The sequence below is a fragment of the Erpetoichthys calabaricus genome, chromosome 2 (assembly GCF_900747795.2).
Source record: "Erpetoichthys calabaricus chromosome 2, fErpCal1.3, whole genome shotgun sequence".
Classification (NCBI taxonomy): domain Eukaryota; kingdom Metazoa; phylum Chordata; class Cladistia; order Polypteriformes; family Polypteridae; genus Erpetoichthys; species Erpetoichthys calabaricus.
Window position 1 is genome coordinate 282988242 of NC_041395.2, and position 26291 is coordinate 283014532.

A 26291-nucleotide genomic window follows, 5' to 3' on the forward strand; every position below is an offset into this window, starting at 1 on the left:
CAGAAATTAAATAAAGAACAAATGATACATTGGATTCAGACAAACAAGCACTGGTGGAAATGTGGCACATCTCATCAGGCTGCACGGAGCACCCTAAAAAGAACTTGAAATTTGCACAAAGGAAATCACATCAGAGTGCTTCATGAAGTTAACAGTAAATGACCAAAGGAAGAAGCATCCCCAGTGCCAGTATAGCCTACCACAGAGAATCTTCAACCTTGATTGACCAGGCTCACCTGATCGAGTTCTCCTAAAGGTGATCAGAGTTCTGCTTCACCAAGAGGTCAAACATTGGACACCTATTGACAGCGGATCAGAGTAAACAATCTTGCTCCCAACTGCTCTTCAAGAAAAAGGTCTTCAAGGGAAAGAATAACTTTTGTCCTAGAAAACTATTATGCAGGACATTAAAGAACTACAGGGTGCCTAAATTTCTTTTAACATATCTCCTGTCTCCCAGCCTCATAAGTGTTATCATATTCAGACAGCTTTCACTGCTGATCATCTATGCTTGTCACAACACTCCTACTCTATAGCTACATTGCAACAGAAATATCATCACCTTAAAAAACCTGCCCTTCCAGCCAGTCCTCTGCTCATTACTGCCGCTCTGATAACGCCCACCTAATTACCAGGTTACCAAGAACCAATAGAACTTGGTCCACCTGGGGGGCCGGCAGCTATCAGAACAAAATTGGGATGTACACTCCAAGCCCTCCAACCTCATCTTAGTACATAACAGTGTTTACTAACAACCCTCAGCCATTCAATGTCTGAACTGTTTAAGAACACAGAAAAACCTTGGTTATCTGACACTCTACCTCATAGGAAAGAGAAAGCACTGACGAGGTCTAGAGTAGACCAGCAATGTCTCAAACGTTAAAAACACAGAGTTGTGTTAAAACATGGAGTTGGCTGCTATGTAACACCTTTCCTAAGCAAATGATCAATGCCATAGTTTAAAGTTAATGTGGAAGTTGTAATGTCAACTCTTAGGAACACTGGAAGAAACTGATTAAGGATAAAAAGCGAGCTACTGCCTACAATGTGGAAATCAGAAAGTTGGTAGCAACTGGATATGTGACTAAATTGACCTCTGAAGAAATGAGCAAGGAAGGAGAATCACGGTTTCTTCCATATCACACTGTTAATCATAATGGGAATCCCAGAGTAGTTTTTATCTGTTCATTTCAGCTCAAGGGCCTTAATCTAAATGAACACTTACTTCCTGGACCCACACTAAACCCATCTCTTTAAGGTGTACTTCTCCGTTTTGGAGAACAAACAACAGCTGTTAGTGGAGATATCAACGGCATGTTCCACCAGGTATGTCTCCTGCCTGATGACGCACATCTACTCTGTTTTGTCTAGCATAATATGAAGTGAGACAGTTGCCCTGATGTGTATGAATGTAAGGTACTTCCCTTTGGCACCACCTCCAGCCCTGGTAACAGTGAACCCAATGAGGAAGTTTTTTACATCAATAATTATCTACAGAGCCCGTGATCTGCCCAGGAAGCAAGACAACTAATATACAAGTCGAGAAAATTTCTGGCTTCATGTGGGTTTGAAATACGTCTCTGGGTCAACAACACCTCTAGTACCATAGAATATCTACTGTACCAAATGAAGCCCAGTCAGATAATGCAGAATTGTGGTTGTCAGAGAACCAAACTTACATTCGGGAACCTACACTAGGAGTATGTTGGCAATGCTCATCAGATAGACTTGGATATAAACATCGCCAGGTACAGCAAGGAGCACCAACCATGCGTAATATCTACAGAGTACTAGCCAGTCAGTATGATCCTCTTGGATTTCAACTTCCATTTATCACGCGATCAAAGGTATTGGTCCCAAGACTGTGGGACCAGCAGAGAGACTGGAATGAATCCCAGCTACCAGAAGACTTGGTCAAAGCTTGGAATAAATGGCAGAATAAGCTCAACCTTCTATGTAGTCTTACATTACCCAAATGCTATACAATACAAGACATGGATCAGTCTAATACTAAAAGAGAAGTCCACATCTTCTGTGATGCCTCAAAACAGGTGCATGGCTCAGTAGCTTACCTGCGTACAGAAGACAACCAGAACAATGTGCAACTTGCCTTTGTAATGGCCAGATCAAGAGTTGCCCCACTGAAGCGACTTACTGTTCCTAGATTGGAGCTTTGTGCAGCTTTAAATGGTGCTCAGTTAGCAAAGTTGCTTACCACTGAGCTCACTTTACAGATGAAGACAAATCACTTTCTGGTCTGATTCACTACTGTGCTGTTTTGGCTGCAATCAGATTCTTGTTGTTTTAAATTTTTTGTTGGTACGAGAGTGGCAGAGATACAAGAATTTACAGATAATCAAGCATGGCGTTATATGAACACTGCCAATAACCCAGCTGATGACTTCACAAAGGGTAAGACTTTGGGAGACCTAATAAAGACTCACTGATGTTCACAAGGTTCATTATCATCATTTCATTCACCCAAAGAATGGTCACCGACACCAGCAGTGGATCTGTCAGAAGGTGTAACCAAGTACCGGAAAAGTGTCTTTTGTGGAATTAATTTAAATTATAACTCCCCAAATAAAAGACATGGACGGAACTAGTAGTTATAGCTCAGACAGGACACTTGACTTGTAATCAATAATTCCCAGTTCGATCCCGACTGACTCCTATATTTGTTGGTGGAGTGGTGGCTCTGAGGCTAGGGATCTGCACTGGCAATCGGAAGGTTGCCGGTTCAAATCCCGTAAATGCCAAAAAGGGACTCTGCTCTGTTGGGCCCTTCAGCAAAGCCCTTAACCTGCAATTGCTGAGCGCTTTGAGTAGTGAGAAAAGCACTATATAAATGCAAAGAATTATTAGGTGGCAGATGTAAATAAGAAACCAACTGCTGAAGAATACCAGAAGGCCGAGTTGCTTATTTTCCAGGGAGCTCAACAAGACAGCTTCCCAGAATAATACCACTTACTAAAGGCCAGAAATGCAGTTCCATATACCAGCCTTTTGCTCTCTCTTGCTCCAGAATTTGAAAAATCCAATGAGCTCTTTAGAGTTGGAGGACATCTAAGGCAACTTGAAAATGTGGAGATATCCACAAAGCATCCAGTATTACTAGACCCAGTGCTATTACTAGATCCCCAACATTCATTGCTTGATAAGGTAACACCATATAAGCTTCTCTCAGACCAGAGTACCAGTTTCTAAGGAGGAGAGGGAAAACTGTAAAGGGGCTTCACTGAGCTTATCTCTGAACTACAAGAGCACCTGGCTAAGTAGAAGATCATATTCTATTTTAATCCACCAGGTGTACCCCACTTTGAAGGAACATGGGAGAGGGAGATTCAATCTGTAAAAAATGCATTGCATATTTCAGTAGGATCCCAGACTGTCACCAAAGAAGTGCTTAGGATAGTCTTGATGGAGACAGAAAGAATCTTGAACAGCAAGCCCCTAGAATATGTATCTAGTAACATTGCTGATCAGGACCCAGTCACACCAAATCATCTTCTTATGGGGTGCCCCGATAGTTCTCTCCTACAAGTTGCATATGCAGAAACAAATTATGCGGCAACAGGAAGAGACATAGCCAGATCCTAGCCAACCTTTTCTGGTCTCAATTTGTATGCAACTATTTATCAGGCCTCCAGACAATGGATAAGTGGCATCCTTTAAGCTAGAGCTTATCAGTTGTCATCATAATGATGCTGGCTGACCACCAACTTCCAAGAGCATGCTGGCTAATTGGTACAGTCATCCAGGTGTTTCCTGAGCCAGATGTGTAGGTCAGATAAGCAGATGTTAAAATTAAGGACTGAAAATTAACAAGACCTGTAGCTCGCATCTGCCTGAAATTCAGATGAGGACTCCAATGATATGATCACCGAACACTAAGTATTTCACCATTCAAGGAGCAAATATGCACCACATATTTGGGGGTAGAAGTGTCTGAGTGGCGCAGTTGGGTCACCAGGATGATGAACTTAGGTGCAGAAAAGAGAAAAGAAGGGCTTGCTTCTTCACAGTATCTGTTTAAAAGTATTAGTTACAAGTTCAAATTGTTAGGAGAGTTCCTTAAGAACAGTGTGTGTCAAAAGCGAAATAACGCAAGCTCTGTTGATTCATTAATTGTCTATACAGTTTGTATAAGCGACAATTAAATAAGAATATTTAATTTATTAATGTGTATAATTGTTATGCTTGTAATTTCTTTACCCCTGTAAAAACCCTGTAAAAAACACTTCTCAATAGTGCTACTAGTAACACGGGTGGCATCTAGTGACCAATTTCAGTATTGCAATGTTGTGATTAATAATATTTGTTTTAGAGTTTGAAACATGTAACCTATTTTCCATGACACTTATTTGTGTGTCATTTGAGAATTAATAATAATTTTACTTTAATTATTATTGTAGACAACACATACATATACTGTATGTACTCTGTCTTCATATTAAAGTTTGGATCTGAAATCTACCTTGCAATTGTTTTAATCAACAAGCTGCTGCAAATACCAACTATTCCTGCACAACCAGACAAAGTCCTTTTAGTTTTGTCTCCTACAATATTATTGAAAATGCTTCAAAACATACCAGGATGGTTCCCAATAGCCATTAATGTCCTAAGCCCTGAAGTCTGCAAAGCTGAGCTGGAGTCTGAAAGAGCACAGAATACTACAGAGCAAAGAGACTGACGATATTCGGCTAGGGAACTTTCACCTGTGGCAAAGAAAACATAGTTCAATTACTTATATTAAAAAATGAGAAGCACATGTTTAGAATCTAAAATGTTTTATATTCTCACCACCCTCTTCCACGGGACTCCTTTTTGCTGAATGGATGAACTTCTGCAACACCTCCAAAAGAGTACGTCTCTGTGTGCTCTAAATTAAACAAAATTACAGACTTAGAGGTTCATATGTAAACTTCCAGGGTATATTCCAATGCTTTACCTGGCATGATGGGTTATTAAAAAAAAAATAAGGAAGTATTATTGCAGAATAAAAGTCTGATGTGGGAAAAAAAAATACTTATATGTACACGTACAAACACACACATATAAGTATATATACAGTAGATATATATATATATATATATATATATATATATATATATATATATATACAGTAGACATACAGTATATATATATATATATATATACATATACACACACATATACATATATACATACAGTGGGGCAAAAAAAATATTTAGTCAGCCACCAATTGTGCAAGTTCTCCCACTTAAAAAGATGAGAAAGGCCTGTAATTTTCATCATAGGTATACCTCAACTATGAGAAACAAAATGAGAAAAAAAAAATCCAGAAAATCACATTGTCTGATTTTTAAAGAATTTATTTGCAAATTATGGTGGAAAAAAAGAAGTATTTGGTCAATAACAAAAGTTCATCTCAATACTTTGTTATATACCCTTTGCTGGCAATGACAGAGGTCAAACATTTTCTGTAAGTCTTCACAAGGTTTTCACACACTGTTGCTGGTATTTTGGCCCATTTATCCATGCAGATCTCCTCTAGAGCAGGGGTCCCCAACCACCGGTCCGCAACCCACTACCGGGCCGCAGCCGTCTGACAGCCGGGCCGCGAGAGAACTGCCGGCAACGGAGACTCACTCAGACTTTTCAGAATGCTTGGTGGGCGGGTCTTTGCAGCGGCCCAGAGAAAGGAGAGAGACCGAGGTGACAGAGTATTACAACAAAGTATTTTTAAGGTCCCGACAGTTTCCCCATATGACACAAAACTATAGAAATCTCGTTACTACGAAGTACATTCAGCAGATGCTTTCATTACAACGAGGTGACCTTGAAATGCTTGAATGAATCATCCACAGAGCAGTTAGATCTGTGGCCGCAGCTCAGTTGTACACATTTAGGCTACACAACGATCCCCAAACAGAAACATTGTAAAAAAAAATTCTTTCTTTGAACTTTCCTTGTACTGTTTTTTTTTTTTGATGTTTTTGTTTTCTGTGGTTTTCAGTGATACCTTTTGCTTATTGCTTGTCAACATCTGAAAAACATCCATTGGAATTTAACTCATTGTCACCCTCCTATAGAAACGGCAGACACGAAAAAAACGATAACAGTGTTAATGTTTGTGATGTGCAATCTGTTGGAATGGCAAATGCAAAGCATATGTCTTTGTTATATGCAAAAAAAGAAGAAAAATCTCGGGTTGCAAACGTATGCGAACTGCTTAATAATAATAGAAATGTTATGTAAATTGTGTATAAAACTGCCCCCCCCCATCCCTCCCCTAACCAACCCACCCCCCACAGACCGGTCCGTGGAAAAATTTGCATCTAATAAAGTGGTCCTTGCTGTCAAAAAGGTTGGGGACCACTGCTCTAGAGCAGTGATGTTTTGGGGCTGTCGCTGGGCATCACGGACTTTCAACTCCCTCCAAAGATTTTCTATGGGGTTGAGATCTGGAGACTGGATAGGCCACTCCAGGACCTTGAAATGCTTCTTACAAAGCCACTCCTTCGCTACCCGGGTGGTGTTTTTGGGATCATTGTCATGCTGAAAGACCCAGCCACGCTTCATCTTCAATGCCTTTGCTGATGGCAGGAGGTTTTCACTCAAAATCTGACGATACATGGCCCTATTCATTCTTTCCTTTACACGGATCAGTCGTCCTGGTCCCTTTGCAGAAAAACAGCCCCAAAGAATGATGTTTCCACCCCCATGCTTTACAGTAGGTATGGTGTTCTTTGGATGTAACTCAGCATTCTTTCTCCTCCAAACACGACGAGTACAGTTTTTAATAAAAAGTTCTATTTTGGTGTCATCTGACCATATGACATTCTCCCAATCCTCTTCTGGATCATCCAAATGCTCTCTAGCAAACTTCAGACGGGCCTGCACATGTGCTGGCTTAAGCAGGGAGACACGTCTGGCACTGCAGGATTTGAGTCCCTGGCGGTGTAGTGTGTTACTGATGGTAGCCTTTGTTACTTTGGTCCCAGCTCTCTGCAGGTCATTCACTAGATCCCCCCGTGTGGTTCTGGGATTTTTGCTCACCGTTCTTGTGATCATTTTGACCCCACAGGGTGAGATCTTGAGTGGAGCCCCAGATCGAGGGAGATTATCAGTGGTCTTGTATGTCTTCCATTTTCTAATAATTGCTCCCACAGTTGATTTCTTCACACCAAGCTGCTTACCTATTGCAGATTCAGTCTTCCCAGCCTGGTGCAGGTCTACAATTTTGTTTCTGGTGTCCTTTGACAGCTCTTTGGTCTTGGCCATAGTGGAGTTTGGAGTGTTACTGTTTGAGGTTGTGGACAGGAATCTTTTATATTGATAATGAGTTCAAACAGGTGCCATTAATACAAGTAACGAGTGGAGAACAGAGGAGCCTCTTACAGAAGAAGGTACAGGTCTGTGAGAGCCAGAAATCTTGCTTGTTTGTAGGTGACCAAATACTTATTTTCCACCCTAATTTGCAAATAAATTCTTTAAAATCAGACAATGTGATTTTCAGGATTTTTCTTTCTCATTTTGTCTCTCATAGTTGAGGTATACCTATTATGAAAATTACAGGCCTCTCTCATCTTTTTAAGTGGGAGAACTTGCACAATTGGTGGCTGACTAAATACTTTTTTGCCCCACTGTATACACACACACACACACACACACACACACACACACACACACACACACACACACATACAGTATATATCTCTGTCTATATATATCTATAAACAACATAAAACAAACATCTCAGGAAAACAAATAGTGGTTTAGGCATCAACAAAAAAAAAAAAATTGTCACCATTAAATCTAAAAATCAGAGCTACAATATGATGCATCCTCTTACCTGAACATGGTGGTTGTACTGCTCTAGAAGTAAAGGAACTACCACTCTGCTAATTTTACAACTTGCTCTGAAAGAGGAACTAGCAGCTGCTTGAAGGAGCTTGGCACTAGGCCAAACCAATTTTAGGTCTGGTTCACACAGGTGGTGCTGACAGTCTGAGGGTCACAGACAAACACAAAATTAAAATAATAACCCATTAGTTGTAAAATGAAAGCTTCTATTGTTAATCTTGGGTGAAAAAGCCCAATACAAAATTACCTCATCAAAATAAGAGATTGTTTTAAGTATTTTTTTTACCTTTTACAATTAAATTAAGAAACGTCTCAAGAGAATCTTCAGAGTCACAAGTAAGTACAGACCGAGAAAGGCAGGCAGTAAGGCCATGTAGGGCAGAAAGTCCAGCACTTTCTACTTTCTCACTGGCTGTCTGGAATACCTAAAGTTTCAGGAAATAAAATTTATTTAAGTCACTGATAGTGTGACCTTGTGAAATATCTGCCATCACAGGACTGTGTTCTTATCTGTATTTATTCGGCACCTTTCCTGCAATTGTTATGTCAAGTTTATGTTTTGTTTGTTATGGAATCACATACACTCCAAAACAATTAACATTCATATTTCTAGCCTATACAAACATACTGACCAGTTTTATGCAAAGATTAAATATTTTTTAAATTTTGGTTTAAAGAATCATTTATCCACGCACAAAAGCCAGAATTGTTACATCCAAGATATTTATGATTATCTTCAATTTTTTGTTGTCATATACAGGTGCTGGTCATAAAATTAGAATATCATGACAAAGTTGATTTATTTCAGTAATTCCATTCAAAAAGTGAAACTTGTATATTAGGTTCATTCATTACACACAGACCGATGTATTTCAAATGTTTATTTCTTTTAATGTTGATGATTATAACTGACAACTAATGAAAGTCCCAAATTCAGTATCTCGGAAAATTAGAATATCAATTAAGACCAATGCAAAAAAAGGATTTTTAGAAATGTTGGCCAACTGAAAGGTATGAACATGAAAAGTATGAGCATGTACAGCACTCAATATTTAGTTGGGGCTCCTTTGGCCTGGATTACTGCAGCAATGCGGCGTGGCATGGAGTCGATCAGTCTGTGGCACTGCTCAGGTGTTATGAGAGCCCATGTTGCTCTGATAGTGGCCTTCAGCTCTTCTGAATTGTTGGGTCTGGCGTATTGCATCTTCCTCTTCACAATACCCCATAGATTTTCTATGGGGTTAAGGTCAGGCGAGTTTGCTGGCCGATCAAGAACAGGGATACCATGGTCCTTAAACCAGGTACTGGTAGCTTTGGCACTGTGTGCAGGTGCCAGGTCCTGTTGGAAAATGAAATCTGCATCTCCATAAAGTTCGTCAGCAGCAAGAAGCATGAAGTTCTCTAAAACTTCCTGGTAGACGGCTGCGTTGACCTTGGACCTCAGAAAACACAATGGACCAACACCAGCAGATGACATGGCACCCCAAACCATCACTGACTGTGGAAACTTTACACTGGACCTCAAGCAACATAGATTCTGTGCCTCTCCTCTCTTCCTCCAGACTCTGGGACCTTGATTTCCAAAGGAAATGCAAAATTTACTTTCATCAGAGAACATAACTTTGGACCACTCAGCAGCAGTCCAAAGGCGCAGATGCTTCTGACGCTGTCTCTTGTTCAAGAGTGGCTTGACACAAGGAATGCGACAGCTGAAACCCATGTCTTGCATACGTCTGTGCGTGGTGGTTCTTGAAGCACTGACTCCAGTTGCAGTCCACTCTTTGTGAATCTCCCCCACATTTTTGAATGGGTTTTGTTTCACAATCCTCTCCAGGGTGCGGTTATCCCTTTTGCTTGTACACTTTTTTCTACCACATCTTGTCCTTCCCTTCGCCTCTCTATTAATGTGCTTGGACACAGAGCTCTGTGAACAGCCAGCCTCTTTAGCAATGACCTTTTGTGTCTTGCCCTCCTTGTGCAAGGTGTCAATGGTCGTCTTTTGGACAACTGTCAAGTCAGTAGTCTTCCCCATGATTGTGTAGCCTACAGAACTAGACTGAGAGACCATTTAAAGGCTTTTGCAGGTGTTTTGAGTTAATTAGCTGATTAGAGTGTGGCACCAGGTGTCTTCAATATTGAACCTTTTCACAATATTCTAATTTTCCGAGATACTGAATTTGGGACTTTCATTAGTTGTCAGTTATAATCATCAAAATTAAAAGAAATAAACATTTGATTAAACATCAGTCTGTATGTAATGAATGAATCTAATATACAAGTTTCACTTTTTGAATATAATTACTGAAATAAATCAACTTTGTCATGATATTCTAATTTTATGACCAGCACCTGTACATGTACTAACTGAACATAACTACAAATAATAATAATAAGAATAATAAAGTTTTATTTATATAGCACCTTTCTCATGCTCAAGGAGCTTCTTACCTCTCTGCGGATTGATGACCATAGACTAGGAAGAAATTCCTTAAGCTCCTTATGTCCATAGCTTGCAACACACGCAGTCTAGGCAGAGTGACAGAAATCAATGCCATCAGATTTTTCTGTACAGGTGAAACAGAATTGTCCCACAAAAGCAAGTCTTTAAATCTAACCAAGTATCACTGATATATAGTAGCACTACTGCCAGAGTAAGAGAATAACTTCATCATTAGGATGGACGCAAAGAAAGTCCTTGAAGTATTACTGCTACACCCTCCAAAATATTATACCAACATGAGGATGCAGTTCTTGCAAGTGGGTTATCAGAAATCGTGCTATCATCAAACAAATGCTGTCCACAATTTGATATATTCCATGAAGTGCATTTAGAATAGCCATTATAAAATTAAACCAACATGTCCATAATCTCCTAATTTATAATTCAAGTCTTTCTTAGTTATCCACTCATCACTGCTGTCACTGCTGAGTAGCATTTACCTCATCCATATGAGCCTGTAAGTATGCCTCAGCGTAACCTTTGTCATGTTTTGACCTTTTTTTCTTTGAATGTTTTAATTCCAGAGACATGGCATACCTTATTCTAGCAATTTTAGGCAGTGTGGTACCCGGCGGGGGTTCAGGCCCGGCCGGGATGCCCAGGAGGAGCAGAGGAGGGCTTGTGCCTCCTCCAGGACACGAGGGGGCGTCCTCCCTGGTTGCTTTGGGGACCATGGGTACAGACCTTGGAAGCTCAACCCTGTAGGGGCCCGTGGTCACCGCCAGGGGGCGCCCCGATGCCTTGGGAGCCCTGGACCTCAGTACTTCCGCCACACCCAGAAGTGCTGGGGGGAACAGTATTGGGGACACCCGGAGGACTTCTGGATACACCAACAGAGCTTCTGCCACACAGGGGTGTGGCTACGGAAGCCCTTAGGATACACCTGGAGTCCTTCTGGGGTGTATAAAAGGGGCCGCCTCCCTCCAGTCAGGGGCAAGAGTCGGGTGGATGAGGACGAAGCTTGGTGAAGAGTAGTGGAGGCGGACCAGAGACTGTAAAGGCATTGTGAGTGTGGCCAAGGACTTAAGGGGTGATTGGTGCTGAGGCACTGGGATTATGCACTTCTACTGTAAATATTATGTACAATAAACGTGTGTGTGGTGAAACCAACATGTCTACCTGTCTGTGTCCGGGCTGTTCCCCACAATGGCATCCCAGATGGGTCTCTCTGCCTGATACAAGGCAGGGACCCCAAAAAAATAATTTTGTGGGCAGTCCGGAGCAGCAGGTTAGCCCACACACGTGCCGCGGGAGCGGCGCATGCACAACCCCGCGAGAGCGATTCACCTCATGGCCCGCCACTGGTCCACTAAATGGCCATATTCCCCTGGTGCGGGGAAAAGATCAAGGACGTTGCCGGAGTGCAGCAAGCTCCAGCAGGCACACTGTCGCTGAAGACGTCCGGAACGGCAGCACGGCGCCACAGAGACACGAGACCTGGGAGGTGAGTGCCCTGCCCAATGGTGATCGGCCCCGCGGGGGCAAACTTACCTTTTGTGTTGCAGGCAGGGACTGCGTCAGTGGCAGTGGTATGCCGTTCCTCAGGCTGTCGTCGGCGCCGAGGCGGCAGCATGCGGTGCCACGAGAAAGGAGTCTCTGCAGCTCGACTAGCCGCAGCTGCTGCTCGGTTCCAGGAAGGCACGTCGCCGCATCAGGAGACAGAGAAACAGAGGCAAAATGGCCGCGGACCGGAAGTCACTCCCAGAGACTGGCTCGGGATTGGGCGGTGTGTCTTTCGTGTCCGCCGATGATTGGATGGAGGCGGGCCCAAGGAATGTCCATCCCGGGCCGAGGAAGGCCCCACAGAGAGCAGCCGGCGGATTTGCCTGACAAAAAGGTAAGGCAACCGCCGACTGACAATCTGTGCTTGCTCAAGGCTCTGCGTGAGTTGGAGGAATGCCTCCAGCCCGCGGAGTCGTTGTTTCAGGTTCTGCGCGTCCTCCGGAGAGGATTGAAGGAGCTGGAGGTGAAGGCGGCCACGTCCGTGATGACGCTGCGACAGTGGGCGGATCGGTGCAGCGCTAGAGGCTTCAGCCGGAGGGACGCGGTGGGGACGGTAAGTGAGACCGACCCCATACAGAGAAGGGGAGATCCCACCGATGGGGCCCATGATGTCAGTGATCGGAACCATGTCGGTGGGTCTCTGACAGCGGATGCGGCGGTGCAGGCTGCTCGCGAGGTAAGGGGAGCAACAGTGAGAGGGGGCAGAGCGGACAGGGGCTGATGAGTGCCCTGGGTCCTAGCGCCCAACGTCCCGAGCCCGCGGCAGTCTCCCGTCGCTCTGCATGCACGCAGACGGGAACGGGGCTGCGCGTTTATCATGCGCAGACTCAAACCGTCAGGGCATCCAAGAGGGAAAATAGGGATCGAGGGATGAGTGCCGATTCCTCCAACAGGAAGGGACGTGCAGCTGGGTGCGCACGTCCAGTGAAGGGCCACTCCCCAGAGCCGGTGGAATGGAGAGAAAAGCAGGCGGTCCCGTCAGCTGGAGGGACACGCAACCCGCGGAGGGGGTTCCGAACAGGCAAGTTCCGGGGTCCTTGTAAAAGGGGGGAGCGCTGCCAGTGCGCGACATAGAGTGACACCAGGGATGGGAGTCCAGGCAGCGGCTCTGTCCCCGTGTTTCTGTGTTGCAGGATTGGGCCCGGGACGAGCAGTAGGACATGCTTCGGGGGAAGCCAACCCTCATCAGACGGACCGTCTGGCAGGACAACACTTCACTGGCGATGGGGCAGCCCCACAACCGGCGGAGGCTGCGAAGGCACGAGCGGCGCTGAATGGTGGGGCGCGTAGGCCTCGGAGTGGGTGCCGAAGAAGAAAGTTCCAGGGTGCCGGAACGGGGTGTGTCGCTCGGACCAACAGGTCTTTGCTGGCGATGGGGCACTGTGGTACCCGGCGGGGGTTCAGGCCCGGCTGGGATGCCCAGGAGGAGTGGAGGAGGGCTTGTGCCTCCTCCAGGACACGAGGGGGTGTCCTCCCTGGTTGCTTTGGGGACTACGGGTACAGAGCTTGGAAGCTCAACCCTGTAGGGGCCCATGGTCACCGCCAGGGGGCGCCCCGATGCCTTGGGAGCCCTGGACCTCAGTACTTCCGCCATACCCGGAAGTGCTGGGGGGAACAGTATTGGGGACACTCGGAGGACTTCCGGATACACCGACAGAGCTTCCGCCACACAGGGGTGTGGCTATGGAAGCCCTTAGGATACACCTGGAGTCCTTCTGGGGTGTATAAAAGGGGCCGCCTCCCTCCAGTCAGGGGCAAGAGTCGGGTGGAAGAGGACGAAGCTTGGTGAAGAGAAGTGGAGGCAGACCACAGACTGTAAAGGCATTGTGAGTGTGGCCAAGGACTTAAGGGGTGATTGGTGCTGAGGCACTGGGATTGTGCACTTCTACTGTAAATATTATGTACAATAAACGTGTGTGTGGTGAAACCAACATGTCTACCTGTCTGTGTCCGGGCTGTTCCCCACAGCAGCTACACCTTTCTTTCAGTTGAGGACCCTGGACAATTAACAATAAAATATCTTCTCCCAAAAAACAACAAATTAAATACTATTTCGCACTGTGCTGAAGTGTAAAGCAGTTCTATTTGGAAACTACAGACTGCTTATTTTAAGTTTTTAATTTTTCTCAAATAAACCACGGTGAACTATAAGGCAATTTAACTACAGGGGTAATTCACCTTGAGTTTGCATCTCTTATACATTCTTCCTGTATTGCACCAGTAACTTATAACTTTACTGCATTAATTTCAGTCATTTTATAACAATGTTGGACAATACAGAAAACAGTACAGACACCAAAGGATAAAAAGCTTGGTTTGTCATACACATGCATGATGTAAAAAAAAAAAAAAAAAAAAAAAAAAAAAAAAAAACACTGCATTTTTCTTTTTCTGAGTATGTGCAATACAGCCCAACCATGAAACAGACTTAAGCACCAGAAACCAATTAAATTGTGTAATGCATGATGTGTCACTCTTCTTGAGAACATGGTAATAAAACAACCAAGGACAATGTTTCTGAGTAAGTGAAAACATGGACTCTCACTGATACCAGTCATTCTGTAAATACATAGGGAGAACATGCAAATTCCATGCAGACCCTTGTGCAGTGAAGCAGGAATAACAGCTCTGCTTTACCACTCTGCATATGCTAAAACACCTGTATTAAACTTACTAAACTTCAATTGAATTAAGCTTGGGTGAATTAGCACTGCTAAAAAGGCCCTTGAGTGAGTGAGTGAGTGAGTTTCTGCATAATGAAAGAATATAATCGATCATAAGTGTGACGTTTCTGTTATTGTATTGTTGTCTACAGGACAAAGAAAGCAATTCACATCTAAGCATTAATATTAAGGGTGTACTTACACTAGGCACATTTGTTTTGTACCACGCCCAAGCATTATTCCCTGCCCACCTACTCTCCCGCTGGCCTGCACTCACGCAGCGCTTAATGTTCTGGGCCAAGGCATGCTTTCGTCATGGCCATGCCACTTTGTGTAAAGTCAAAACAAGATCCGAACACAAAGTGACAGCATGCATGTCAAAATGATTTTACTTATTTTGTGTTTTTTTTTTTGAGTAATGTGAGGCACGATAACGCTCTATCCTCTTACAGATTTATTGAGTGTGCAGCGTAGGGTTTTGCTGTTAATCATGCTGCTTTTACGAGAATATTTTTACGGAGACAGATGATGTTAAGTGAGAAATTTGCTGCTTTTTTTTGCTAACTACAATTCACTTCTATCTGTAAGGTGAGAAGAAACTTTTTTTTTTTTTTTTAACTCGAATGGTATTGAATGAAATTGCACTAATCTAACTTGTTGCATCATTGACGTCAAATCTGTTTTCTGTGCTTGAGCACATTTAGCAATCACACTGTTCTTGAATCCTACTGAACCGTGTCTGGGCACACCTCTTCCAAGCAGGCCAGGGCATGTACTGCAGGATTTTATTTCTATTGCGGACCAAGCCTGTGTATGTTCATCTATTTGTGTCAATGTCCAGGTTTTTACAGCTTGTATATTTGCCTCCCATTAATAAAACTGAAAGTTAGGTAGAGCCATGCCACCTTCTGCCTTAGGTCTTTGAAGGGTCGCCCTTTGGATATGTGGATGTTTTGAATTCCAAATAAATAAAGTTATGGTTGAATCGAATTTCTTAAAAAAATGACTTATTGATGTATATTGTATTGGAATTTTTTGAAATAGAAAAAGAAGCTTTGGAAGGATATTCATCTTGACAATGTTAATTCTTACAGCTAAAGTGAGATGAAGGGTAAACTATCTATGCAAGTCTTGCTTAATTTTTTCCATACAGACAGCAAAATTTTGTTGATAAAAGAGCTGTTTACTTGTGATGTTTACCCCTAGGGATATAAACTGATCTGCGATGATAAAAGGGAAGATGTCCAATCCAATATTGTGTGCTTGAGAATTCGCTGGAAAGAGCACATTTTTATTCAAATTCATTCTGAGACCAGAAATCTTTTGAAATTCTGTTAGTGCTGTTAGGACTGCAGGAACAGTATTTTGTGGATCTGATATATACAGTACCATATCATCTGATATAGAGAAATTTTCTGTTCAAGTCCTTCTCTGATAATCCCCTTTATCTCATAAGCATTTTGACAGTGAACTGCCAATGGCTCAATGGCGATTGCAAGAAGCAGTGGTGACAAGGGGCATCCTTGTCTAGTACCATGTTCTAGTTTGAAGTAGTCTGAATTAATGTTGTTAATACAAACTGAAGCCTCTGGACTGGTATACAGTAGTTTGATCCATGCACAAATGTTTGGACCAAACCCAAAATTTCTCCAATCTATTGAAAAGGTAGTTCCATTCAACCATATCAAATGCTTTTTCTGCATCCAACGATATCATCATTTCCGGGGTGTTAGACTTTGTGGATGAAATATGTTACATTAAACAGGCGTAGATGATTAGAAGCTAAGTGTCTGCCTTTAATAAATCCAGTTTGGTCTTATATTACCGAAGGAAGCACTTTCTCAATACTTCTAGATAGGACTTTGGAGAGTATCTTAACTTCATTATTCAGAAATAAAATTGGTCTGTATGATGCAGATTGTAATAAGTCCTTATTTTGCTTAGGAAAGATGGTAATTAATGATTGGCGAAACATTCTTGGTTTCCAATTTACTTCGGTGGGAAAGATATGAGATAATCTGTCCTCTTAAGAAAGCCTTCAGGGTTTCCTAGAGTATTCCTGCTGAAACCTCTGAGGATGTATTTGTCTTAAAAAAAAAAAAAAAAAAAATCGATTTGCTTGGATAAAAATTCTGTACAGTTCTTGTCTGCTAATAAAAGTGGGTTAAGATGCCAGCTGCGAGAGGAGTATGGAGGGGCATAATGATTTTAGCTCCATGATCAAAGGAGCATGGTCGGAGACAACAATAGCGTTGTACTTACAAGATTTAATTGTAGGCAAGAAAGTGTTATGTATAAAAAAATAATCAATTCTTGAGTAGTAGTGATGCACTGGTGTGTAGAAGGAATATGCTCTTGAGTTTTGGTTTAAAAATCTCCAGGGGTCTGATAAGTTGTGATCAGTTACAAACTGTGTAATTGTCTTTGCAGAGTTAGATGTCATTGCCCTTGTTGCAGGAGACCTATCAAGGTCTGGATTTAAAACACAATTAAAGTCCCCAGCCATTATAATTTTGAATGTTCACATTGGGAATGAATGCAAATACGTTTTGGATGAAGTCCTTATCCACATTGAGTTCATAGATATTTATCAAAATCACTTTACAGTTAAATAAATTACCCATGAACATCACATATCTCCCTTCAGGATCTGATACAACATCTGATACTACAGATGAGATTGTTCTATGCATAAGAATTCCCACACCTCTAGTTTTCTTTGTAAAACTGGAATGGAATATTTGGCCAGTCCAGTCTCTGTGCAGCCGAAACTAATCCTTGCTTAATAAGTGGGTCTGTTTTAATTCTCTTTAATTCGTGATTCAGACCTTTAACATTCCAGATCACAAAGTTAACTGTTTGGTCAGGGAGACATTGTTTCTGAAATTTTGTTGTCTTAACTTAACACTAGAATTACCAGAGCCTATGAGAAAACCCGTAAATCCGGCCCACCTTAAATCCATTCATACCTCTCCTTCAGCGTCTTTTGTCCTGTAAATGTGCCGATTCAGACACGCAGCAAGCAGCCGGCTATTCCATCCCCCTACCGTCGCAGAAAGTTCACAAAATTCTCCCAGCTCATGCCTTGTTTGATTATCTGGGAGTGAGTGAACTGCTGGAGTTTTAGAGTGGAAATAATAGATCATTATTTGGAACACATGCATTTCATGTGTGTTCCATTTTTAAAATAATCTGTGTAAACACATTGTTAAAATAAACTTTTTCATATTTTACTAATAAATGTTACAAAATTTAGGCATAAACTACAGAATGTGTGAAGCCCGAAGTCCAAAGATCAAATAAACACTTTCACAAAAGGTTCAAGGATGATACAACAGCTTCCGTGGCGTAGCGGTAAGATTTGGCGACTTATAATCAAGAGTCCCCGGTTCGATCCTGACTGTCTCCTGTATTTGCTGTTTGCAGTAGTAAGCTGCTCTTATTGTTAATATTATACAGTACACACATACATTTGGTCTGCGTCTATAACAGACCGTGTACATTTATAGTACTGTACTTGTAAAAGTTACCTTTTTTTTCCACTTTTATTCTCTCAGTCACGATCACCATACATACACCGCCCTAGGGATCTGACACTGTTAGTTTTTATTTGAAACTGGGAGTAACTGGAGATGTGAGTACTGTTTTGAGGCAATGGAACTGGACATTCTCTGATCTGGAGGGATAAAAGCTGACACACAAACGCTGGTGAATCTGCCTTCTTCGTATCTCACCGTCACTTTATTTTTTTTTATTCTGTTTTATTTAGTGTTCCTGCTGCACTGAATAAGCTCACACCTTCTGGTGCACAATGTCAACGCACATGTACTGTGCAAGGCATGCTCAGAGATAAAAAAAAGAAAGAGACAAATATATAATATATAAGGATTAAAAGGATAGCTTGCTCACCTTCTCTCCCCCCGAGCCTCCCCACCCCCCCATTTTGCCTCCCTACATGACGCTAGACCACACTTCAAAAAGTCCCAGTCCTCTGACATACCTAGAGACACAGCACGTCCAAAACAAAACAAGCCCCCCAGCAGCGGCGTATGTCATAAAAGTTTTAAAGTTAGCACATAGAAGGACTGGGACAGGGACAATACCTTTCCTGGACCACGAGAAGGCAGCCGCCCTGGTGTGAATTGGGGTCACGAGATCTGTGCTTAGAAGCTCAGTCCTGTTGGGGTTCGTGGCCCCCGCTAGGGGGCGCCTGGTGGATTATGGAACCCTGAACTGCAGCACACTGTCAGAAGAAATTCCAGTTACACTCGGAGTGCTTCCGGGTGTTCATGTGGCACTTCCGCCACACCAGGAAGTGCCATCAGAAGATCATCAGGTGGGATGTTATAAAAGGGGCCGCCACACTCCATTAGACGAGCCAGAGTTGGGAGGAAGAGGACAGAACTTGCATTTGGAGGAGTGAGGGCGGCAGAAAGAGAAGAACAGTAGGGACTGAGTTGGCTAATTGAGCATTGTGTGGTGTATAGTGCAGAGGAAAGCGTTAAATGTGTGTATTTTGGACATCTGGTGTCATGCCTGTCTGTGTACTGGGGCTGTCTTACCACAAGTGTTACGGCCCCAAAGCACCCCGCTCTTTGACTCTCATTCCCCTCTACTTGATCGTTCACTCTGCGATGTTCCCGCACACCATGGTGTTCCTACGCGTCACTTCATGTGACGGTACTGCACACTGCGTCTCCTTTCCATCCCCAGTGCCGAGAAAATGAGCACAACTTCCAGTACTTTCTATCCTTTCTTCTGAGACCTCCTCGTTCCACTGAGGTGCATCAATAGCATATCGCACTGCAGTTTTCGCAAGCAAAGTGCTCAGTAGCTGTGTAACCCCATTGCCCTCAGTGTCTCCGGCAGATCATTACAGTATTATTGTTTCATAATGTTTATACTGTATATAAAAAAAATTACATGAAAGTGCCATCCTGACCAAATCTAAATAGAAAACACACACACATACATATACACATATTATATTATACACACAGTATATATATATATATATATATATATATATATATATATATATATATATACATATATATATATATATATATATATATTCATATTCATTGCATTCGTAGTCTGTGTCACAATCTGATTGTATGGGTGGTTACCTACCAGGTAACGCTTGTGGTCTGCTTCTCGCAACTGAAATGAGGGCACCGTGGCGGATGTTAGCTGACTTGCTGACCAACCACAAGCGTTACCTGGTAGGTAACCACCCATACAATCAGATTGTGACACAGACTACGAATGCAATGAATGCAATTACCCCTATCTACATGCTGTCAAATGAATGAACCACACGCCGTGGCGCAACGTTAGAGGCTTCGCCTCTGGTGCTGACGTCCGAGGTTCAATTCCCCGAGAGGGGGGTGCAGTGAGTGTGTACGCCTGATGAGCCCAGAATTAGGGAGAAACACGTGTCGCATACTCTTTGCATTATTTGACAGTAAACTATTTCAACCATATATATATATATATATATATATATATATATATATATATATATACACACACATACATACATACATACATATACACATACATACTTACATACATACACATATTATACTGTATATACAGACACACAGTGCTAGATTTTTTAACTTTTTATATTAGTTGCTTCACTTTAGAATGTAATTTTATGTGGAAAATTAAAATATACTATGACTGTGAAGAAATAGCTGTTGACAAAAAAAATACCGAACTTATCCTTTAAATGCAAGAAGAACTTTAATAATAAATGGATTCAGTTGATTAGGTGACACAAATAAACAAAAAATAAAAATGATTGTTTCAATCTTGAACATGTGTGTGAATCAATAATTTAGATAAACATTTTATAATTGACAATAAACAAATGATCAGGAAACAAAACATTAATCAACAATTTTCAGTGTTAACATAGACCAGGACAGAACATAAAACCATTTATAACAATACTGCAGTTGTAATATATGGGTGAATGCAAAATAATTCAGAACATTTTTCACCCATTATAAAGCGATTATTTGTTAGTAAGAAAATAGAAGTATGTACATGTAAAATGGACTCACCAATGTTTGAAGAGCGTCGAGCTTGGCACTCTGAATATCTGAATCAAGTTTCTCAATCAGTAGTGGCAGCAAAAACTATTAATATAGATGTGATTTATGGAAAAGGTATTTAGCGATATTGCATGAGTGAATAATGAAATATTTAAATATTTTAGTTTTCTTTAAATTTATGAAGATTTTACATTAGAGTAACAGCAGACCATCAATAATAAATGAAAGCAGCCAAATAAGCCAGAACATAACTAGTAATTCTAGGAAACAAAGTAAATTTTTGTTCCACTTGTTTATTTTAGGTAAAAATTGAACTCCACAACCCTGAAGTCTTGATCACTATAGCCATGTGTGTATAATTTGCATTAATATGAAGAGCTATGAGATAATGTTCCAATTTAAGGAAAAAAACTATTAATTTGTACAATCAAGGTAGTATCAGAAACTTTAGTATGTTAAAAGAATACATACAGTATGCATTTTGTAATTTAAAGGATATACAAAAACTTCATATAAAAAGCAGACTTTTAAATTGTTACAGGTTGCTGTTATGCTTTTACAATTACATCAACTCTCACAGAAGTAATACAAACAAATGCAACCACATCTTAAATACAAAAAAAAGTGCCAGACTGTTTTGTGGCTATACAGAAGTTAAAAACAAGTTAAAACAACTACAGCAAGGCCAAAATGATAAAATTCTCAGTTAGCAAGTTACCATTTGGAAATGGTCCATCCATCCATTTTCCAACCCGCTGAATCCGAAAACAGGGTCACGGGGGTCTGCTGGAGCCAATCCCAGCCAACACAGGGCACAAGGCAGGAACCAATCCCAGGCAGGGTGCAAACCCACCGCAGGACACACACAAACACACCCACACACCAAGCACACACTAGGGCCAATTTAGAATTGCCAATCCACCTAACCTGCATGTCTTTGGACTGTGGGAGGAAACCCACGCAGACACAGGGAGAACATGCAAACTCCATGCAGGGAGGACCTGGTAAGCGAACCCGGGTCTCCTAACTGCAAGGCAGCAGCGTAGGCTACCACTGCGCCACCCCATTTGGAAATGGTTTCTATAAAAACCAGCAAGCCCGCGATTCTCGAAAGAATCGCAAATCCAAGAATGGCAATCACTTTCTGTTCCCTCCGATACTTGGAGGGATGAAATATCATGGAGGGTGGGTGCGTCCTGGGAAAGTTCATTTAATTAAATAAACATATTTGTACTAAAGCGGTTTCTTTTTGGAGCTGTAGCTCATCTGGTTCTGGTGTTGCAGAAGCTCGTTGTAGGCGCCTTCGTTTATTGTTTTTATCTATGCAGTCTCTTTTTTGTTTTTCTATGGCTGTGTCGTCAGCGAGAAGTCGTTTGCTGACGGCGGCGGATTCGCGTGCTGAAGTGACCATGGCGGCGGATCCGGTGCGGTGGTGTGGGCGGTCGCGTTCGGGCGGCTGTACAACCTGGCGTGCACGCTTTACCTCAGGTTTAGTTCATAGGTCGTAAACATGGTAAAGTTTTCATTTAATTAAATAAACATATTTGTACTAAAGCGGTTTCTTTGTGTGGGCGCCTTCGTTCATTGTTTTTATCCATACAGGCTCGTTTACAGGTCATAGCCATACGGGCTTGTGTTTGTATTACTAATCATTGAGCTCTTTCCATTTGGAGCCATGACTCCTTTGCCTCTGCTGTGTCAGAAGCGCGTTGTGGGCGCGTTCGTTCATTGTGTTTATCCATACGGGCTCGTTTTGTATTTCCGTTAGTTAAGCTCTTTCATTGTGGTGCCGTGACGTCTTTGCTTCTGGTGTGTCTGAAGCATGTCGTAGGAGCCTCCGTGTATTGTTTTTATCCATGCGGTCTTGTCTTTGTTGTTCTGTGGCTGTGTCGTTAGGTAGAAGTCGTTTACTGTTAGGAAGCACACTCCAACTTACACACACTGACTGCTGGCACAGTGGATTAGAGCAGGTGTAGTTTACAGGTCGTGGTGTCTGGGCGCCACACACTGACTCTGGGAACTACGGGCTCAGTTTTGTATTACAAATCGTTGAGCTCTTTCCATTTGGAGCCGTGACTCCTTTGCCTCTGCTGACACCGACTGCTGGCACAGTGGATTAGAGCAAGTTTAGTTTATAGGTTGTGTTGTTTGGGCGCCACCTACTGACTCTGGGAAGCTACTGGGTTTGACTCTGGGGCGCTGCGGCGCAGTGCGCATGCGCTTCGGTGCATCCGCCGTGCATAAATTAAACTGTCGTTTAGTAATATAGATACAAAAAACAACCCAAAATAGCCAAAGTCACATCATCATTAACCCTATAACCATACCAACATTTCATCTGATGTTATTTATCAGGCAATCTACATTCTCATGCAAAATATATACATAATATATAAATACAAATATACAAGTATACTTACTTCTGCAAACTGAGGTGTGCCAGATAAAACTGCTCTTAAACTCAAAACAAGATCTTTCTGTGTAATTCCATGGGGATCATTAGGAGGCTTGAATGGTAAAGAAAAGACTATTATTTAATTTCTTGGTTGAACATATTTAGTTTGAGTTGCTTGCATACTGTATATTTCAAATAATAAAAATTGCTGAAGGCTAAAAGCACACATTAGTTGGATTTTATAGCACATAACACAATTTCAAATTAACTTCAAAAGAACAATCAAGTTGATTGTTGAAATGAGATACTACTATTCCCATACATATCTTTTGTATACAGTATATAAATAAAATACCATCCTGTGAATTAGTGCTTTTTGTCCTGAACTTGTTTAACACTGTTGCTGAAGAAGGTAAACATATGGTTTAGGAATGCAAAAGAATCAATTTTCAATATAAAATCCACACCATTTTATTCTGTCACTTTTTCCTTGCCTCCACTTTGCATTCGGTGAAATTCTTTTTTCCACATGCTTTTGCCATTGTCTTTTAATAAAAATAGTGTTGTATTATGTTATTCAAATATGCAAAATTTTGGAAGGAGTTGGGATGGGGCTGTAGGGCACTTGCACGTGCATTAAATTTTACGTTCATTGGGATTTATAAAAGGGAAGTGTGTAGAACTTGCCGTATGCACAGTTTAATGCATCTGCATTTTTTTTGTGCATATGTACATTTCCAGTTTTATCCACCCACCATGTTTCAGTGTGAATTCTACACACTGTGTTATACATGAGGCCCTTTGACTTTTATATTGCAGAACATAAATCTTGCTCTTTGTCAACCATTGTGTCCTCGATTTACTTATGTACTGGCTCCTTGTCTTGATCATTCAACTTCTATTAAGCTTCAGATCAAGAAATGATAGCTTGACACTCACTTGTAAAATTTCTTGATATAATTTTGATTATTCATATACCACAGCAAACTGTCCATGTCATGTGGCTAAATAGTTGGGATGAGGTTTGAGTGTTGAAAGTGTTTTTCCTTTCAAACATACCAAACCACTTTTCTTCCAGGGAGTTAAACCCTTGTTTTATCCAACCTCAGAAAAGTGTCCCAGAATCATTGTGGAATACACAGATGATCTTTTGCAGCCTTGACATATGAATCAATATTTCTTTTGGAGAGCAATTGTTCCCTCCAAAGTGTCCTTCCATGAACACTACTCTTCTTCGATGGTGTTCTTATAGTGGACAAACAAACAGATTTTGGCTTGTTCAAGAACCCGACAAATGGAAATTAGTCCTTATAAGGCCTGAGGAGAACACTAATGAAAACTGCTTCCACCATAAAAATTCAAGTAATTTTTTGCATCTTAGTACATTTCATGTCAATAAGCAAAGAATTCTCAAGCAGCAGTAAAAGTAAGATACTGGGGCAGGATTAACGCAGTAGCAAAAAAGAACTGAGCTTTATGGAAATTTTAGTAAAAGTAAAAATGCAGTATTTCATGTCTTCTGATCATTGCTGACAGAATATTTAGAGAACTAAAATAAGCAAACTGCGGGGAGAAGATACAAATCCCACACAAACAATTTGAACCCAAGACTCTAAAGATATTAGAAAGAAATGCCAAACGCTATGCCAGCATGATGTCACAAATATACAAAATGCTCAGAAAGCTTTTCAGCACTCATCCCAATTAAAAAACAGAAATGACATAATGCTGGAAAGAGACTTGGAATACAATCCACTTTCCACAAAAATAAACTTTACATCAACTTGAGCCAATGGTGTTGCTTCCTGAAACCTACTGTATATACAACAACTTACTGACACCAACTGCACTCCACCTCTTTTCTAATTTATTTTTACTTACATTAGAATTACTCACTCCTGTATAGAAGATAAGTGGTATCTTTTCCATAGACTATGAACAAACTACCACACAACTTCATTGTTTTAGTATCTTAATTTCATGTCTACATTAGTGTTTTGTATAAGTATGTAAAACTCCAGCCTTTGGAGTGAGCATTAAAAATTCCCAACGACAAACACATAGACAACCTAGAATTTTCATCCTAAAAACCATTCTTACAAGGCAACTTTATCATTGCATTAATTAATATAACCACAAAAGATTGTCCAACTCGCCTAAAAACAAATGTTATATTCAAAACTGAGTGTAAATGTGATCACACCAAAAAGACAAAACAAAATTACATAATGCCAGCAGTTGAATACTGAAATCCAGGAGGCGTAAAAACATAGAAATAAAAAAAAGAATGCACAGTATGCGTACGAAAGGTTTAAACTCTGACAACGTCTTCAATCAAACCTTGTATACCACATAGTGTCAGATGCACATATACTAATGTAATCTTTGAAAAGAAGGGAAAAAAACAAATCTTCTGATATTCAATTTTTTTTACTTCCTTTCTGGGTCAAGGTATGCCGAAATCTATACCATACCATGTGAAGCAAAACAGGAGTCAATCACGCACTGACCAACAGGACTTATGTAAGCATAAAACCACACACTATCATAGCCTTTATTTAAAATTAAACACCAACTTAATACTCACATCCTTCGGGATGTGACAAGTTGTTTAATTGTCAAAATACAACATAAAACCTTAGAAACAGCAAAAGGATCAGGAATTGAGCCCAAACCCTTTGATCTATATGGTAGCAGTACTAACCAATAAATTTAACACTACTGGTCAAACATGAAAAAGGTCGACTAAGTTTCAAGGCTGCTAGTTCAGTCCTCACCTCCAGCTTGCTTTGTGACCCTGACAAGCAACTTAGCATTTGACACACAAGCAGGTTAAGTTGCCTCGGGTAAAGAGGCCAGCAATGTGTCTTTTGGTGTATGAATGAGAGCACAAAATGTTACTGCGAAACTTTCAGTGTTCACATCTTCAAAACTACATGACTTTCTCTTATGCTGATATCACATTACAGTACTTCTAGTCAGAGTAGATGTCAAACCTAAGGACTAGAAATTGCTGGGGATGTCCCATTACACGAATGCGTGATTACTTTCAAGCACAATTTCACACTTGCAGAATATTACAAATTCATCTCTTTTTCTGACAGCCAATAACCTGTAGTCTGACAGTCAGTGCCCATTTAAAGGTTTACGGTTACGGCAAGCTCAGCTCCAATCGCGGACCTTTTTTTAATCGTTTTCCATTCTACTGTGATATGTGATCTACTTATGAGGTCCAAGACACCAAGGTTCCTTTTTTTTGTTGCTGCATTAAATGCACTGTACTTTCACATGAGCAGTCATTGGCTGTTAGATCTTAT

The 26291-nt window shown here is 41.3% G+C and overlaps 1 protein-coding gene across 2 annotated transcripts in view; it reads right to left on the minus strand.

The window, feature by feature from the left end:
* The window catches only part of mms19 (MMS19 homolog, cytosolic iron-sulfur assembly component), an 84535-nt gene that overhangs the window by 24769 nt on the left and 33475 nt on the right, over positions 1 to 26291 (minus strand). For both annotated transcript variants that reach the window (XM_028795650.2, XM_028795649.2), the window contains exons 9-15: positions 23000 to 23086; positions 20589 to 20663; positions 10297 to 10374; positions 8135 to 8273; positions 7838 to 7992; positions 4804 to 4882; positions 4593 to 4718 (exon numbers count right to left, since the gene is read on the minus strand). In XM_028795650.2, the coding sequence (XP_028651483.1) occupies positions 4593 to 4718; positions 4804 to 4882; positions 7838 to 7992; positions 8135 to 8273; positions 10297 to 10374; positions 20589 to 20663; positions 23000 to 23086 (739 nt within the window). The remainder of the gene's footprint in view (positions 1 to 4592; positions 4719 to 4803; positions 4883 to 7837; positions 7993 to 8134; positions 8274 to 10296; positions 10375 to 20588; positions 20664 to 22999; positions 23087 to 26291) is intronic.